The 18,912-nt window shown below is 36.2% G+C and overlaps 1 protein-coding gene across 12 annotated transcripts in view; it reads left to right on the plus strand.

Annotated features, from left to right (window-relative positions):
• The window catches only part of DENND1A (DENN domain containing 1A), a 182,240-nt gene that overhangs the window by 19,185 nt on the left and 144,143 nt on the right, over nt 1–18,912 (plus strand). For all 12 annotated transcript variants that reach the window (XM_068413818.1, XM_068413823.1, XM_068413819.1 and 9 more), the window contains exon 3: nt 9,521–9,564. In XM_068413818.1, the coding sequence (XP_068269919.1) occupies nt 9,521–9,564 (44 nt within the window). The remainder of the gene's footprint in view (nt 1–9,520; nt 9,565–18,912) is intronic.

Here is an 18,912-nt window from a genome sequence, read left to right on the forward strand (position 1 = left end):
ACTGTGACCAATCTCTGATTTATGGGGTTTTTTTGACTTGCTTCCAGCTCACTGGCCCTTCTGAGTTTGCATTACCATTTTGATAGAATGGACAGTACTAACATGACTGATAAGTTGAGATGAGCATGTTACACAGTTCATGCTGAAACAAAAAGGTGAAATCGAGTACTGAAGGGTAGAAGGCAAAGTTCTGAAGTGTATCAACAAAATAATTATCTCTATCTTTTATATAAGATCTCGTAGGCCTTAAAACTTAGCAGTGGGTTGATGACCACTGAAACTATTGGTCAGTTAAGGTGATTTAATATCATAGATTTCTGTAGTTGTACATGTATTAACCGTGAAGCTCTAAGGATGTGTACATTGTTGTAGAAACCACAACTGTAGTATTAGTCTTTATAATAATATCTCACAAAAATTGATAGCTAGATTTGACTGTCCTTTATTGATAATGAAACATATATTAATCGGATTCAGCATATGATAGGATATATTTTACTATACATTCCAAACAGTATTGAAGTTAACATCTCCACTGAAGAAAACAATAGCATTAAGAATGGGATTTTCAGTTTCCTGTGTCACAATTTCATCTTCAATAGAATCTGTTTTTTTCTGTTTCAATGCCATTTGAATAACTAAAGCATCCTGAAATAAACAGAGATGCAATAATAGAAATTTTGAGGCCATCAAAAGCCAAAATGATTCTGAAGAACTTGTTTTCTATAAAATCTTCTATCGCTACGCAGAGACATTCCCATAAGAGATTATATTTGTGCAGATCAATAACGCAGAGCAGTGTCATTCGGAGCTGGTGGTACTCTACTAAAGTAACACATGATAACTTTGAAACTGAAAACAATTTGAGACTATCAATATTGAAGGTATGAAAGTAAGGTCAGAGTTTTAAACATTATAAAGTTACATAGCTTGAGGCTTAGAAATCAGTATTCACTGTTGCATGTTTAACAAAGAAGGTATTCTCTGTGTAGTTTAGGTGATTATACAATTGCTGAAGAGTAGGGTTGGTTTGTTTTTTTTTTTTTTAGTACAACACTTCCAAGAATTTATGGTTGGCTAGAACACTTTTGTTCCAAGTGCTTTTTGAGTCGATTCAGATTAAACCTGAAATGTGATGGTCCGTATAACAATGAATATATTTCTGCAGTACTTGTATGTATTTGCCTAATAATATGTCTATCTGAATTTATTATGGTTGATGAATTTTGGAAAGAGATCAAAAAAAAGTTAGACAACTGTAAAGTGTTCTGTAATACATGGAAAATATAGGTTATTAGCAAATTAAAATGACCATAATATCACTAAAAGTAAAACCAAAAATGGTGAAAATAAAGCAGTTTGGAAAATGTTTATAAAACTCCAAGTGTTTTCTAGTAATGAAAAGCCTAGCGGTGTGTTGGAAAATACTATTTGTTTTCATTAGCAATTCCTTTAGGTTTTGTAATGTGGTTGATTGATTGCCGTGGCCACGTTGTGGTTTTACATGAGTTCCTTGTATTATAGCATTTCTAAAAAGCAATATGACATTAAAATGTTATTCCTGGCTTTCTTCAAAACAACAAACAGAGTTAAAAATTATCTGGTTGACACAGGAAAGTGGAAAATGTGACATTATGTAAAAATTTCTCTTAAAATTAATTGAATAAGGATTTTTTTGAATGAAGGTGCTTATTAATATGCCAATGTTAGCTATGAATTAAGTTGGGTATACATAAACTCTCCTTTTATCAAATGTAAATCTTTTATTTTTGCTGTAAAAAGCTAGCCTAAAGAAATTGTTTTGGGCTACGTATGCTTGAACCTTCAGCAGAAGCAGTAATCTTGGGAAAGCAGATAGGCATACATAAGCAATTTGAAATACACGTCTTGTAAATATTAAAGAGGGTGACTGTTTGTTGTAAAAATGTCAAAACTGTAGTTGCTTTGGTCTTATCTTGTGTAACTTGAGAATTTGCATTCTGGAAATATAAGTTAAATTGGCAGATTTACACAATCACCGCTTATGTCCGGTATTATTAAACTCTAGATGATGCACCAACTCTGGATTAATTTTTGCTGCATGCTAGCTACGTGTGATGAAAGTCTGTTTATTTTTCTTCTTTCATGTCTTCTGAGACTTAAGAAAAATCTTATCTTGTAAATCCTACCCTGAGAGGTACTGGCACTTCCAGATTGTCACATTTAAATCATAGCATGAAATATTAGTTAACTGTTTCTTTCGTATTTTCAGGACAAGGAGGGCTTGCCAGCTGCTGTTGAAGTGAAGAGGCTGTCACCAGGCAACTCTGCTGTCTCAGAATATGAATACAAAGAGGCAGGAGAGAAACGAATTCAGTATTCGTGGCCTGAGCACTTGAAACATATCTCTATTAAATTTATAGAGTGGTGAAAAGGTTACGAGAAAAAAATATACTGATCAAACACAAATAAATTTAAAAAAATTATTAAAACCAAGAAAAGCCTACTTAAAGTAGGTGTTCCTATTGAACTTCTGCATTTAAACTCTTTTGTATAAGTATTACAGGCAGCCTGTAAAATGTTCCAAAACACTTTGTATTTAATTTTGGAAGCCAGGCTCTGTGGATTTCTTGAACATTGAAGGAGGATGTTACCTAATCGTATTTTTTGCAAGTTTTAGCTGCTGTATAATTTGCTGACTGAAATTACAGGAGAAAAAAAGAATTAAAAACATAATCCATTCAAAATTTGCTCCTTGCAGGCCTCCTGGAGTTTGGCTTAGATTTCCAGTAATGGTAAATTTCTGGGTTGGTTGAAGAACAGATGGTTATGAAGAGAAATATCCCCCTAAGTGCATAGTAAAGCTAACTCAAAAGATTCATCAGCTGTGTTTTAATGGGGACTTGAGGTATCACCAAAGTGATCAACCATTGCGTATAAAAGATCTGAAGACCTCAAATGAAGATGGGATAAACACGTGACAAACAAGACTTGCAATAAATATTATTTTTGTCTTCTGTTTTTGATCTCTGTTATTTTCGATCTCTGTTATTTTTGCTTTAACTCTGTGCTGTGCATCCTCTTTTTATAGTTCTAGCTTTAGTTATATCAGTATCATCAGTTTAAAAACTAATCTGGACTGAAAGTTTTCTGCTCTTTTTGTAAAGAAATAATTCTGAGTTTTCTGATCACTGAAGGCATCTTACGCTTTCTAATGTCTCCTTATTCTTACAGTTTAGACTGTTAGTAGAAGAGAAATTAATCTATATCATTACACAACTGATTTTTTTAAACCGATTTCTTAGTATGGATGAAACAAAAGGAGTTATGGATTTAATATAGAGGTAATTCCCCAACTGTATTTCATATATTGAACACTGTGCTTGCAACACAACTGTTTCACAACTTCCATTGAAAGAATTGGTAACGTTTTGATTAAACCTGGCACCACTCCGAAGAAGAATCCGAGAGAGTAAATAATAGCAGTTGAAGATGGAACATTTTACCTTATAAAAGGGTCTAACTAGTCTGATGCATAACTTTTCCAATGTCCTTTTACTTATTACTTATCAGATGTTGACTTTGACATATGCATTTTCTTTAATCCATTGCTTCTTGATCTGCTGCTATTACAACTTAATGCTGTGGAAGGGAGGAGCTGATCTTGTTCCTTGGGAGAGAGATGACTGACTTCGCACTACAGAAGAGGTTTGAAATAAAATATAAACTGAACCCACTCTTCGGTTTTTGTGGTTATGTTTATGTTAACATTTAGATCAGAGCTAACTTCAGTGTTGGGTTGGTTTTTTTTTTTAATTCTCCAGCATCTGTTTATTTCATGATACTTTAGCTCTTCAAATGGTGTTGAAACAAAAGAATAGATTCTTTCAAAGTTGTAACTGTGCCAGAGGAAACTGGAAATACCATTCTTAACTCTACTACTTTTCTGTAATGGAATATCCATGTGGTGCTGGATGCCTTTTAAGTGGCAAGCTGGACAATTCAACAACTTGACATAACACCAAACAACTGATTAGGACTTGCTAAGAGGAAACGAGTGTAGCCTTTTCTTTCTGTAAAACGTCATGAATGTTTTTTCTGTCTTCTTATCCAAGAAGTGAGCGTTGTTTCTATTTTGCGCTTGTTGTACTTTAGTTTTTTAACAGGATTGTAAAATGAATTTAACAGACTGCTTTAGATGGAAGGTTGGTTTGGACGCTAGAAGCAGTGAAAGTCTTGTATTTAAGGTTTACTCTGAATGGGACGCAAAGCTGCTGACGGACTAATGCGTGCACTGGAAAACTGGTGTGAGGAGATGGGTTAGGAACCCAGCCACCTCGGGTGTACGGAAACGTAAGGGCAACTTTGACAAGTTTTGCCAGTTCTTGTATTGTTAGGGCTATTACCTCTCCATATCTCTTTATTCTGGAGAACTGTACATAGCCTTAAGTAAAAACTTGTGAGGAAGTTGTAGCTTGACCTGCTTTATTTTGGAAGGATTTTTTAAAAAATATATATAAGATATTGCTGAACACTGCCTAGGCGAGTTCTGCTCCTCACTGCCCCTCTGGCTCTTGGTATGTTAATAATATAAAAACAATTATGGAAATCATAGTGATTTGCTTAATCTGTTCTGGTTTTCTCTCTCCCTTCCTGTTTCCTATGATGTATATTTTATGTTGCCTTTGCTCTCAGTCTTTCCCACTTTCGGATCATTTTACTGAACTCTGAACAGCATTTTGTGTGTGAGTTGCAACCTTATATTCTGTTTCTAGATTAAACTGTTGTGAAAAGCATTTTCATGTTACCAGTGAGGTTTTTGGCACTTGCAGGGCAGACTTCCAAATGTTCTGTTAAGAGAGAGAGGCAAACTTGCAAGTCTGTTTTTTATGGCATTAATGTCAATGGTCTCATTTGAACAGCAGCTGGTGTATATAGGACTTGCTGATCCACTCAACTGGTGAATGTGCATCGTTCACAAAAACTTCAGTAACTGAGAGCGATAGGTCAGTGTCCACTTATTTATGCCTAACTTGTCACAAAGATGCAGATTATATCCTAGAAATGGAATATTTGAATAGGACAAGGGGCAGCGGATGCAAGCTGGAGCACAGGACGTTCAGCCTCAACATGAGGAAGAACTTCTTTACTGTAAGGGTTACAGAGCCCTGGAACAAGCTCCCCAGAGAGGTTGTGGAGTCTCCTTCTCTGGAGACTTTCAAGCCCCATCTGGATGCGTTCCTGTGTAACTGCCCTAGATTGGTCCTGCTCTGGCAGGGGGGTTGGACTCGATCTCCAGAGGTCCCTTCCAACCCCTAACATCTATGATTCTGTGATCTGCTAGGTGAAGAGTTTCATTGTGTACTATTCTCATGTGGGTTGTGTTTTTGAATATTGGACCTGCTATGTATGCTTACTATGCATATTGATATTTTGGGGTAACTTCAATTGCATGCATTGTGGTGCTGGTAGGTTTGGGTTTGTTTGTTTTTTTTTTTTTTTGTTTTTTTTTTTTTTTAATATAGTTTGTAAGACATTCTTATAGAATTTTCTTTTACATCTTGGTTGTTTTCTGACTTATACGCTTTTAGAATAAGGAGTACTTTAAGAAGAAAAGGTTGAAGTCTTAAAGCTTCACATCCAGAAAAACGTAATTTTTGTTCTATACATATTTGCTGCCAGAACTTGTTCTGAGGTTTCTTGTCTGTTGTCTTATCTGTGTAGGTTTTTTGTCTCCCACATTTTCTCCATCACCTCTCCCCACCCCCTGCCTTTTTCCCCTCCTCCCTCTCTTACCCCACTCTGAGATGTTATCTGCATGCTAAGTCTGCAGGAGTTTAGGGGCAAGCAGAAGTGTTCAGCTGTACTGAATATGGGACATCAAGGAGTTTGCAGAGGTTTGGAAAGAAGTTACATTTTTAGTTTTGCTGCATAAGTACTATACTGTGTAGTGGGTGTTGAAATTCAAGTTGCTCTGAATGGAATTCCCTTTCGTTATAGAGGGATTGCAGCTATAAGGACCTTAAAAGAAGTGAATTAGTGTCCTGGTTTTGTGGGGATAAAATTATAGAATCACTTTTCTGTTCCATGTTGTTTCAGTGTGTGCCCAGCTGTGGCTGGTGATCAAGGCCATCAGCAGTTAAATCCAGGGCAGCTGCCCCAGGCTGCCCCACAGGTGTGTTCTGTAACATTAACGTCAGGGTCACTATAAATGGGAAATCCTGGTGTGGATGGGTGGCTTTTTGCTCTCCTCTCCTTGGTTAATCTTCATGGAGGGACTTGCCACCTCTCTATGAGCTAAGTCTAATTTTGTGTCTTTTGTATTAGTATAGATAGTGGTTTTCTTATTTTATTAAATCTGTTTTATTTCAACCTATGAGTCTCACTCCTTTTCCCAATTCCCTTTCTTGGTTGGGGAGGGGAGATTGAGTGATAGAACAACTGGTTATTGTTTAGCCCTGGCTATGGGCTGAATGGAGACAATGAGTTAAATAATTTCCTCCCTAACTAAAAATGAAGTAATTTTCACTGTGTTTTTCAGTTAGGGATTAGTATATCTGAATGATTTGTAGCCCAGTATGGATTAAATTGGCTGACTTACCAGGAGAAACAGGTTAGTATGTATTGGTTTTATGTGGTTAACTCTAGGAAGTGTTTTCTGATAATTTTTTGAAGAAATTCCCAGGTTTTATAATTTCCATACACTTCAGATACACACCAGTTGCAGTTGTGCTATTTTTAGAAGTAATTAAGCATGCCTCTTTTAAAAGCAAAACTCTTCACTTTCTGGTGTAAGAAAAGTTGAGAGTAAAAGAGCAGCATAGTTACACTAATATGCCATTGTAGCATGTTCCCATCCTGTCATCTGGAAAATTAAATCAGGTTACAGCATGGATTAACATCTAGACTTGTGAGGAGGGGAAGGTAGTGTCTTAAATGCCATGAAATTGAACAATGGGATTATACAGTTCACAGCTAATTTCAGTGTTCTTCTGTATTTGGCTTTTTGTTGAGCACGATTCTGTAGGAAGAGGCAGCAATAGGTTTTAGAACTTGGAAACATTCACTTATTTACTAAAATACTGACAATAGCAGCTTGAATGTGGTTGAGTAATGAATACAATGCTCTACATAATGCGTGTGGATGTGAGGCAGAATCTCTACTACTGGGGTAAAAACTAAACGTGTTAGTAATGAAAACTGTATTCATGTAGTGTGGAAGCAATGGTATGTGTTACCCATTTGTTGCTACTCTGTTAGTGCATGGCGAGGGATCAAAATGCTGCTGTGACAGTGCAGAAAAGTTTTACTCTTCTGTCGGTGAGAAATAGCATTGTCTTTTCTTACTCCTTTTCAAAATAAGAAATATGTTCAGTTACAAAAATTTCACATGTTCTTCATATGAGAAGTCATTCAGCAGTTTCCCTCAGAACCACCTCTTAAAATATTTGCAGAGGAAAGTGCTTCAAAAATAACTGTGGGATCTATTTTGTATGTGGTTTTCCTAACGGGTCCTCCCTAGGACAGGGTGCCCGCTGTGAGTAATGAGGGCTAGTGGACCTCCAGGTCTTTGGCCAACCTCGATTTGTTAAAGACCGCTTATGAATGTATCTTAGCACTGCGAGATCCATTTTTTGGAATGAAAATACGGTTGTAGACTCTGTACTCTGAGAACACGTTCACCTTAAACCTGTAGAAAATGACTCGGGTGGGGACTCTTAATCACAGTTGAATCTTTTTCTAAATTACGGTGGGGTAATGTTTAATTTCTTTCATTTATTTGTCTTTTCTGTGAAATCCAGAAAGTTTAGCCTCAAATAATTAGTTTAAAAAATATTTAAGAATATGCATCGTGATAGATGTAGCATAGTTTCATCTTATCACTGATACTGTGCTTGCTTTGGTGAATATGAAACTGTGTTGTTCTGTTAATTGTTACTTGTGTATAAAGGACTGTTCATGCGAGTTCAGCTGTTCACAGTTTGCATATTTGGACACTTAGCTCAGTACACTTACCTGCATATAGGTTTAAGAATTTTCAAACTAAGGCTTTGAAATGTGATCCCTTGCTTTCTATTTCTACTTTGTTGTGTTAATATAGAAGGGTTTGTTCGTATGCATATGTAAAATTTGATATATTGTTTATGTAATTGGATGCGTGTAATGGTGAAATGTTAAAACTGAGCATCTGATTGTCTGGAAAAAGTTAAACTAGAAAGTTTATTAGCCTACAGTCTTGCTGTATTTCTAATGTAAAAAGAATATACCTTAATAAAAAGTTTGCATCTGCTAGCAATTGAATCACCAATCAACGAATTTATTGCTGAAGCTAACTTTGCCAATGAGAAATCTAGAGCGGGTCTATTCTGAAATAACAGGGTATGGTGCATGTGTCATAAAAAGGACTCTCTTGCCCTCAAGCCTCAGCTCCAATGCAGTGTAGCAATAATTGAGCAGTAGAGGTGGTGTTTGCGGCGTCACTCCCTACGTAATGATCAAAATTAGTGGAAACAGTGGATAGAGAGTTAAGACTCTGGTAAGAGTGTATGCAGTGAGCCAAGCCTCACACAACCAAACCCCTCTGACTGATTGCACAAAGGGCAGAAACTGTGTCGGATACCCGTTGATTTTTCTGTGCCTTACACTTTATTCTGAACTCTTGTGTGATTACTGTATGGTTTGTTTTTTGGTTTTTGTAATTAAAAAAAATGCTTTGTGGAATGGAATCTGGTCTTTGAAAAATGGATGGCTTTGAAAAGTTCTGTTTTAAATAGGTTGTCATATAAATAATTTCAATCATGATATTTTGTTGTTTTATGAACATCTCTAATTAAATTCAGGAAATACTACCTTATTATTTATTCTGACAAGCCAAAGGAATAAGGATGTTGCATCAGTCTTGAATGCTTGCTAATCTGAAGCACTAGAAGTTCCAGGGCTACATTAATTACCTCTTTCAATTTCTGGATAAATATTTTTTGTATTCTAGAGAGCATACCTTAACATTAAGTAATTTTGAGACATTTGTAATCTGGTATCACTGAAAACATCTACAGAGGTTAATGGATTCAGTGTCTGTAGCTGGCAAAACCAGTTATCTGATTTCAAACAAAGTCTAAGTGCATTTGATAACCGTTTCCTGGTGACAAGCCTAGTTGGCAAATTGCAGCCAGAAAGGTATTGCACAAGGTAACAGCCTAAAGTTTAGTGTAGCACCAGGACATCAGTTATAAAATAATTTATATATAAATATATATTTACATATAGATGTGTGTGTGTATATGCACGTGTATGTACACACGGATATTTATGGTTTTGTGTGTTGTGTGTGTGTTTTATATACAATTTTTGTCTTTCTGGAGGAGGGTAAAGGGAAAGCCTTGAAAAGTCCTTCCCTGCTCTTATCAACATAGCAGCCTCAGCTGCCCTCCTTGGATCCCCTGCCAGGGTTTCTATCATCTTCTGATCAAATATTAATGTGTGATTCTCTGCTTGCTCACTAATCCAAAGCCAATTAATATTATCTGTCAATTATTTACAGATCCTGAGGTGCGGAGGCAATTCCCAGAGGACTACAGTGACCAGGTTTGGAATGCGTAATTAATTTTTTACATGACAAAATTTATTTCAGGGTTGTTCAACATATTATTGCTGCTCTTTTTACTGAAAGAGATAAATGCATTCTTAGAAAGAAAAAGAAGCTGTAATTAGGAGCAGAAGGATAAAAACACTTTCCCATTTAAAGCAGAAAACGGAAGAATTTTCGATCTCATAAGATTGTTTTACAGTCTAGTTTTTACAAGCAAACATGAGAGCGGGAAGGAAAATTGATTAATAAATTTCACTTTTTGCCTTTAGGTGCCACAGCCTGCAGTTCATTTGGCAGTCCTCACTTCATTGTCTGAAAGGTTTATAGCTATATTTAACTGGGCACCTGGCACTACAGTACATTTTTTAAATTCTTGCCTGATCATGCAGTCGCTAGTCTGTTTCAAAAAGGTGGTATAAAAATACAAAGGTGCAGGTAGAACACACAGGTATTGATCATGTAGTTTATACATAGATTGAATCTGGAATTTTTCACAGGATCTCTCGCTGACTTTGAAATTAACAGCTTCAAGTTACCTTGTATTTTACTATGTCTCATTAGAAGTGGATTGGGGCAGGGTCAGAGGTTAGGGAGAGGGGATTATTACTGTGGTGTCTATAAGTTCTTCTGGAGTTAATGCGCTGTTGTTGTTTGTCAGCGTTTAGGGTAACTGCTGCATCTGGGTTGTGAGGGCAAGCTGATTTCTTGCACCTTTATTTCTGGGAAGTGCTGAAGTTATGGCATTGTATAACTATTTAATATAACAATAAATTTTGCGTCAATGAGTCTCTGATATTAAGTTAGGGTCAGCAGAGCTATTTTATTTCAGATCCTTTCCCTCTGATTACATTTTCATGCAATATGAAATTTTGTGGCATTTAGACTAGAGCATTTAACAAATTGCTAGATGGGATAGCTCATCAGGGCAAGAACAAATGTTTTCATATTTGGCTGTAATCATTCTATGCAATGGGACCTTGACCAGGGCTTCTGGGTGCTTTTGTAGTAGTAATAATATATTTTTTTAAAGCAGCTATTCAACTACCTGACTGCTTTTCATTGTAGTTTATTATGAGGACTTCCTTTACACATGAAGTACAGCATGGAACTAAACTTTTGGGGGACTACATCCTTATTGCCATTTTCGGTCTGTAATTTGTGAATAAATCAATCCCTGAGTTTGTATTTACGTGATAGACTAACTACTTTTCAGCACATTATAGCGTATCAGGTTAGTTGTACGTGAACTGATGGTCCTGCAGAGCTGGTAAAGTCAATTGTGTCCATGATCAGGGTATTACAGGAGAGTCTTGTACATAAAATTTACTTTATAAAATTCTGAAGTCTTTTTCCTTCTGCTGCAAATGATTAGACTTGTATAATATTGCCATGAATATGCAAGACTCAATCAAACTCAGAGGAGGCACAGGCTCATATATAATTCTTAAGATGTTCACCCAGTTATAGTCAGAATTTCCAATCTCTGATGTCAGACCCCACAAAATACACAGTAGTGCGTTTGTGGGGATGGGATGGATTTTTAAATCATCAAATATTCTACACATACGAACTTACATGGAAAGCAAAAGAAAGGAGGCTAAACTTCTCAAGCTCAGAGTAGATCTTAAAAATGTTTTTCCTCTTGATACACAGAACGAATATTTTCTGTGTTAATAGTAGCTGTACATTCTTTAAGAAGAGAGCACGTCCAGAGTTGACAGATTTAGATTTGAAAAATCACTTACTTCTGAATATTCATGTAAACCAGAGGGAGAAAAAACATAGAAGGGAAGAGCTACATCCATGTTTTTCCTGATTAATCTAGATCTCTCAGAAACGTATAGGCTGCAAATCAGTCAAGTAGGTTTATTTGTTAAAACTTCTGGTTTATTGTTTTTTTGGAAGAAAAAAAAAATGTAGAAGTGCTAAGCCACTGAAGGTAAAGATACACACTATGAAACCCTCAATTTTTCTGCATGTATTCTGTATGCAAAGGAGAGATACGATATGCATGTTAGTGCAGGCAAAAATTGTTTCTACCAATCAAACATTTATGATATAATCCAGAAGGAATATTTGAGTTAAATCAACACAAGGTAAAGCACTTATTAGTAAGGAAAAAAAAAAAGGGGAAAAAAAACACCTCAAGTTTTTTTATTCATCTAAACTATCAGTGCTTGTTTTTACATACACTGTATTTCCCATGTACCAGCACATCTGATCAGAGACCCTCGCTGCTGCTAGATGTTTTATTCTGTGTGTTCTTTGTACCTTACAGTAAAAGAATCTGTCACAAATTATTGTGCCTCACTGCTTTAGAAACTGAGAAAAAAGGGAGGTTAGATTGACATCTGTGACTGAATAATGATGACCAGCCTTTTGGCTCCCCTTGAGCCACAAAGCTAGCATTGCCTTTAGAGAGGAAAAAGGAGTAAGAAGAAAGGGGAGGGATAAAAGAGAGTTACAAATCTGTGGTCCCGGAGATGTATTACTGTTGGGCCAGTTGTCTGCGTGGTATGATAATCCATTTTGATCTTCTGTCTTAATTGTCTGCTAAAGACAAATGGGCAGTAAAAGTTCATCAGTTTCATCTTTTGCTTCTCATTTAGAGACAGAATAAATGATCCATCGCTACAGAAGAAACCTTTCTTTCTGACACGGAAGTAATGCAGACCCAACACGTTTTATTAAAATATTTCTCCCTCATTATTTCAGTCCTCTCAGCTCTGATAGATCTTACTGTTTCATGAAAAATGTAATCTGAAATGTAAATAAGGGGTTTGATACAAAGTAAGGAAGTAATGAGCAGGCTAGCCACATTGTAGGAATTTGGATTGTAATTACTGACAAAGTGAATTCCGCGTGTCCTGATTTTTTTCCCCTCAAGTTGTCTTTGACACGTTCAGACCACAATGACATCTATGGTTTAAATCTGTTAAATAACTGTATAGCGGAATATTTTATAGAAAATGTCATAGACGAGGTATCTTAGGAGCCTTACTAAGGAAAGAAAATGGTAACGATTGCTCCAGGCCACTTGAAATGGTTAAACTAGGGGGCTTTTTTTGAATGGCAGGAGGGGGGCTGAAGTAATCTTGAGATAGATTTTTAAATATAAGAGTATATTAACTTGTTAGGGTGTTTTATAATAGCTTTTGAGAATAAAATGTGTATTTATGCTTATGTGGTTGTACCTAACATGAAATACAGTAATTGTTGGCGGTATAATCAACAGTTCTTCAGTGCTAGCTTTTTAGCAATGGTCTTAGAATTTAAAACAGGTAAGAACTCTTAGTTATTCTTTATAAAATACAGTCACTATAGGGAGAAGTAGCCTTTAAAAACAAAGTCAGTGGTCTAGCAGAAAACACTTACGTATTACTACATTTTCTGGTTTGGGTTCCTAATAAATCTATAGTAATGAAGTTCACTCTTTGTAGGTGAAATCTTGTGCTATTGGAATGTTATAAATAGAAAACTATGGCCAGGTCACTTCACTCTTATCACCATATGAACTTTGGCTGTCCACCCAAGATTAACAGCTGTCCTGGGCTAACTAATTTTAATAAAAGGAAGTTTGTTGCAAAGATATTAACATCTAACAGAAAGAATGTTTCAAGAAATTGTTGATGTATAAATATATAAAAATAGGAAATAGTCAAACAGGAGGTGTAGCAGGAACTGCACAACTTTGTAAAATGCAGTATATTTTTAAAATGGCTTTTTTTTGTGTAGTGCATCATTTGGTTGCTTACTGTTTTAATCTTTATAGCTCATCTAGAAGGGAAAGAAAACATTATGTGGTGATAATTCCCATTTGTGAGCTGCTTCAAGTGGGTATGATGACTTGTCTGTAATTTGATGAACTATTGTATGTATCAGTTAATTACTACAAGAATGACTGAGGTATGCATGCTTGCAAGCTGGTACTTATGCAGATTGCTACTTCTATTCTGCTGGTAATTTTTCTTTCCGCTGGCATTGAAACAGAGTTTGTAATGAAACCAACAATCTTTATATATTTATAGAAACTATAAAACTTTTATGGCAGTCTTTATATAGAAACTAATGGTCTTTCTTGTACAGAGTCTATGAGCATTGTAGAAACATTGCACACAGGGAAAAATAAAAAGCACCCTTTCTTTGTGTCCTTGTAAGAGTTGTGTGATTGGAGAGTATTTACACAGTGCTGGCCATAAATGGAGCATAAACCCCCCCTATCTTGCAAAATCTGTGTGCGCTAAGAGGACTTAGTTGCTTAAACAGGGATGATTATAATCCAATTTGATATTTCTGAATTGCACATAGTATTCTTAGTATAAAGTTTTTCCCTTCCAGGTTGCGTACACTGCACGATAAACCCTGTCTTAAGAGTAATTTAAAATAAGAGCTATCCTTTCAAAAGTAGATGAAGAAGCTGGATTGGAAAGGTTGAGTAATTAGTCATTTAGAAAATCTAGAAAAGTGGGTGTAGTGTTCTGAAAGGCACTTTCTAGTAAAACCAAGGCAGTGTAAATAGTAAATATATGAAGCATTTGATACTGAGTTTGCATAGAGCCATCATACTGCATTCATACAGGGAGTCTTTTTAAGTGAAAGCCTAATAAAACTCAATATAGGATAGTTATAAACATTTCCGTCGTACTGTGACCCCTGTTGACGAGGTAGCGGTAAAAGAGCAGCATGAATGGAAGCCTTTGTACCGGGTAGGCAAGCAGGCTGTGTAACGTGCGAGGAGAGCACCTTGTACCTTGTGTGCAGGTAGCGCAGCTGCTGTTCCACTGAAGCATTCTGGAGGCGGCTTGCTCTATGAGGACAGAGCTGGGTTCTTGGGTTCAAGTCCTGAGAGATAGTGGACAGGACTAAACCATGGGCTTTGACTATAGAACTGAGTATTTTCTGAATTCAGAATATTTTCCTAGACCAGATGTATATCCTTTAATATAGGAAAGTGAAGCAAGTATATATTCCTCATTTGCTCTGTCTTATTCTGTCATCCTTGTCATATGTTACAAGTTGGTTTTTTATTACCTTTTCTTTAGACCAAGTAGGTGAGAGATCAATTTCTCTTATGTATTTCTATTTGTGCCTTTTATGTGCTTCTCTAGTATCGTTTTATTAGTATAAAAAATGCAGAACCTCTTAAAATCTAATGCCTTTGTGTATGTAGTAGGGTATACTATACTTGTTCTAAGTACATTACAAGGCATTTGTGCTAGATAGAATTGCAAACCTTGAGAAATACATGGCAAAATATGATTTGCATCTTAATAGAACCTGTGACATAATCTTTTCATCCAAGTTCCATTTTAGAATTAGTAAAAGTTAGTAAATCTAATGATTATGGTAGTTAAGTATTTCTATGATGAGAGAATTCAGCCAGAGTATACATTTGACAGCTTAATAGAATCGCTGTTTTTGGTAATCCATCAGATCTGCACAGAATTTCATGTAACATCGTAGCCTTCTAGGTTTCTTTATTATTCTGTGTGTTTATTTTACTACTACTTGGTGATTGGCTGCAAAAATCATTGCAGTGGATTTGTGCAGAGCAAAGTCAGTCTTTGTAAGTATCCCTGAGAAAAGTTAGTCCTGAAGTCGAAGGCATGCTGAGTGAAAAAGTACTCAAAACTTTTAGCTATTTCTTTTTTTTAATATTTTTTTTGTCTTTAAGCTAGTAATCTGAGCAGCTGCTCCACTTGTTCTGTCTGTGAGAGAGCTGAGATGGAGATGCTGTTTTCCCTGTTTGTTGCATCATTGATAAAATTAGTCGATTGTTTTTCCAGTTGTGGTATCTGTATTTCAGAAGTCATGGTGCAGGGCAGGAGTGGTAAAAGTGCAGAAAAAAAATAGTAAATAACTGCCAATTAATCTTCTGAAGGAGCTCAGGAGGTGACTTGATTTTGGCCTGAGAGTACCTGAGAGAGTGTTGGACTCTAAAGCCTGTGCGTGAAAGCCAGGTCAAAAGCCAGTGTCCAGAAGTTAGAAAAATTCTGAATAGAAATAGAGGAATAATTGGGTTCAAGTGTTAGGAAATGTAGTTCAAGCCACTTTCCAAACAATTTCGGTTTTCTTTCATGTAAAATTTGAATCAATATCGGAAGTTCAATAAATGCAATTTGATTTCACCACAAATTGTTCAGCTGAGTGCAAATATTACTGGATACAATCGTATGGTCTTTGTTATACAAGAGGTCAGACTCGACGATCGTAATGGTCCCTTCTGGCCTTAAAAATCTGTGAATATATGAATAATTAAAAACCCGTCCTGCCAACCCTTATTCGTTGAGGTAGTCGTATTAAAATCCTGTGGGACTACTCGTGTGTGTAAAGGTTGTGGGATCAGGCCTAAAGTGAGTAATCATTATCACTTATGTTTAAATTTATTGATAAAACTATAAAATATTCACTTCAAGTAAAGATGGGTTTCTTTAAAATGGGGGATGCTCGTGCAGTATTATTCTACTTTGATTTGTTGAGCCAGTCATTATCAAAATAGTTTAGAAAGTTCTCTTGTTTCAGTCTCCTGAACCATTCAGTTCTACACTGGTGCTATAGCTCAATTTATAAACAATTTCAAAACTTTTGTTTAAAAACTTGTAATATGTAGAAAGTATCTTTCTTTTGTTTAGAAATAAAATAAAATTCAGGTGCCTAACAATATGGTGGGCGTAGGCATGTTAAAGCTGTTTTCAGTGTATCCCAATGCATGTAACGGTCTTCCTTGCTATGATGGATTATGTTGATGTTTGCATGTACAGGAATAGTGAGAAGGTGCTACCCTTTGTGAGCAGTAGTGCTTGTTTTAATATGGTTTGTATTGCTGCTTTAATGTAGGTGTGCTATTTTAACAAAGCAAGGAGAACGTTTGTTTTGTAGCTCCTAAAGTAGTCACTAACGCTTCCAAGTTTCCTGAGCATGTGGAGGAAGAAGCAGTTCTTTGGATTCCTGCTCTTGCAACTTGTCTGCCTGTACCCCAGTGCATAAATGCATTTTAAAAAAGTGGTAAAGAAGCTAAAGCTTTACTGAAGGTGCTGTAAAGACAAAAAGCAAGCGGGAAAGAAAAGTATATTTTTTATTTGCAGAGCATCCTGTGACATGTAAAAGAGCATCAAACCAGACAAAACAGCTTGTGCTTCGTTATTTAAATGGATCATCTTGAGTTCTTGTAGCCTGGTGCTGGTGCATGTAGGTGGTATGAAAGGGAATTCTAGAAGATTGCTGTCCCTTTGTTTGTGTTGATTTCCAAGGTGGCAGGAGATTTCCATGACTTATTCTTGATAGCAAAGGGACTTCTAGAGTTTGGGTTTGGGGTGGTGTGGATGGAAAAGTAACTTTTTTTTGGTTTTCCTAACTAGAGAGTCTTGCCATGTGTGATGCTTACTTTAAAGTAGGCAAGACCTTTGATTTGCTCCACACCTCACACCCCCATGTGATGAACTGTAAAATCACATAATCTCTCCATTCTTTTCAGGAGGAGGAATTTTATATTAAAGTGTTGCTTCTCAATGGAGTTAGATGGTGATTTGTTAGCAGCTGTATTCAGTTTGTAGTCATCTGCATGGTTATCAAACCCCTGTGCCCTCTGTGGACTGGACTGGAAGGGTGGAGGGCCCTGTAGAACCCACAACACGGAAGCCGTGTGTAGGAATGCCAGTGAAGGCACGAGTACTGAAGGGCCGGTGTGCTGAATTCCAAGTTACTGTAGCGTAGCAAAATACTAAAGTGCATCTTCTGGAAGGTGTATATTTTTTAATACTTTACTACCTTAGCTGTGAAAGAAAACTAGTCTGTAAGAGAGGTATAAGTGGAATTTTGAGATTTTTACATATTTTAATTTCCTGGTACTTCATTTTCTCATAGCCATCATCATGAGGTTTATGTTGGCATATTTGCTATTGGTTTTAGTATAACTTTTGAATAATTTCATAAATGTGTAGTGCAAAGAATTTAGATCGCATGATGCCTTAATTAAATTTCTCAAATTATTTTGCATGCATTATTCTTTGTTCTTTTTTTTAATTTATTTTTTAAAGGAATGATTGGAAAGTAGCCTGACAGAAAGGATTTGTTGGTGATTGATAGATGAGATTAATTGATGTTCACGTACTCTAATTTTCACAGGTGTCTGGGCAGCAGTGTAGAACTGGTAGCCTGTTATAGAGAAAAGTTGGAAATTATTCTGTGTTAACCCAGGGAAGTCCAAAGTTCTTAGCTTTATACTTCGAAAACTTAAGTTTCTAAGTTCAGTCATCTTTGTACAGATCAGCTGTCTTTTCTTCAAGTAAAATCCGCTTTCCATGGCTAATGAATGCTTTTATAACTTTAAGGTTTTTGATCACTATTCTCTCTGGCATATTCTCCTATTTGGAAATCTGAAAGTTGTGAAAACACTGATAAATTTGAAAAGCTGTATCCTCTTGTAACCTTCAGTTATCTAAGCTGATCACTGACTCCATCTCATCTCTGCAAAGTTTAATATTAGAAAAATTTATTCCCCGGGGGCACTAGTGTCCTCATCGTATATCATCATTTTCTCCTTCCTTTTCCTTTAGAGAATTCTCTCGAATAGGTATGATGTGAATGCAAGTCTGAGAAACGGGTACTCCTGAATTTTAAAAATTGGTGAGCTGTTGCCCCCTTTGGGATAGTTGTGTAGTTTTGTTATGTTTCCTCAGCTGCAAAAAGTAGATAATACCTGGGCAGTGGAGTTGTCAAGTACCTTCATTAGTGACTCGCTTTAAAGCTCTTCCACAGCGACATGTTCTCCTCTCCAGCAGTGAGGAGGATCTTGGTCATATCAATGAGAAGGCAAATCCATTAATTATATCAGCTTCTGGTATTTGATAACACTGTGCTAGGCACATCCATGGCATTTTTCTTAGCAGTCATATTTCATTTTTAGGTAAAAATTCTAAAAGTGTTCTTTTGTTTTCTTTTAAGCACAATAGCATGATGTATCTTTTTTTCTCATTACTTCTCAGGAATTCTGTATTTTGCTCAGTTTTTGGTTAGGATTCCCAGTCTGTAGCTTATTTCCTGCTAAGGATGTCACTGATGGAGAATTTATGATACGGAGTGCCTAACCGAATTCAGTATGTGCTCTAATATTCTCTTTGGTAACCAGTGCAGGAAGAAATTGGAGTCTAATGTTATTCTCTCACACTTTTTAGTGCTTTGAATTTCTACAAAAAATCTTGTCAGTGAAATGACTTAATTTTACAGTGAGAGATGGTAGAATTTCTGTACTGTGGAAATGGCAGAAAAGTGATACTGAAGTCCTTTGCACAAAGGCAGAGAAGTTGGTGGTGGCATATTCTTACCTTTGCTTCATAACCATAAAA

The sequence above is a fragment of the Nyctibius grandis genome, chromosome 16 (genome assembly GCF_013368605.1).
Source record: "Nyctibius grandis isolate bNycGra1 chromosome 16, bNycGra1.pri, whole genome shotgun sequence".
Lineage (NCBI taxonomy): Eukaryota > Metazoa > Chordata > Aves > Nyctibiiformes > Nyctibiidae > Nyctibius > Nyctibius grandis.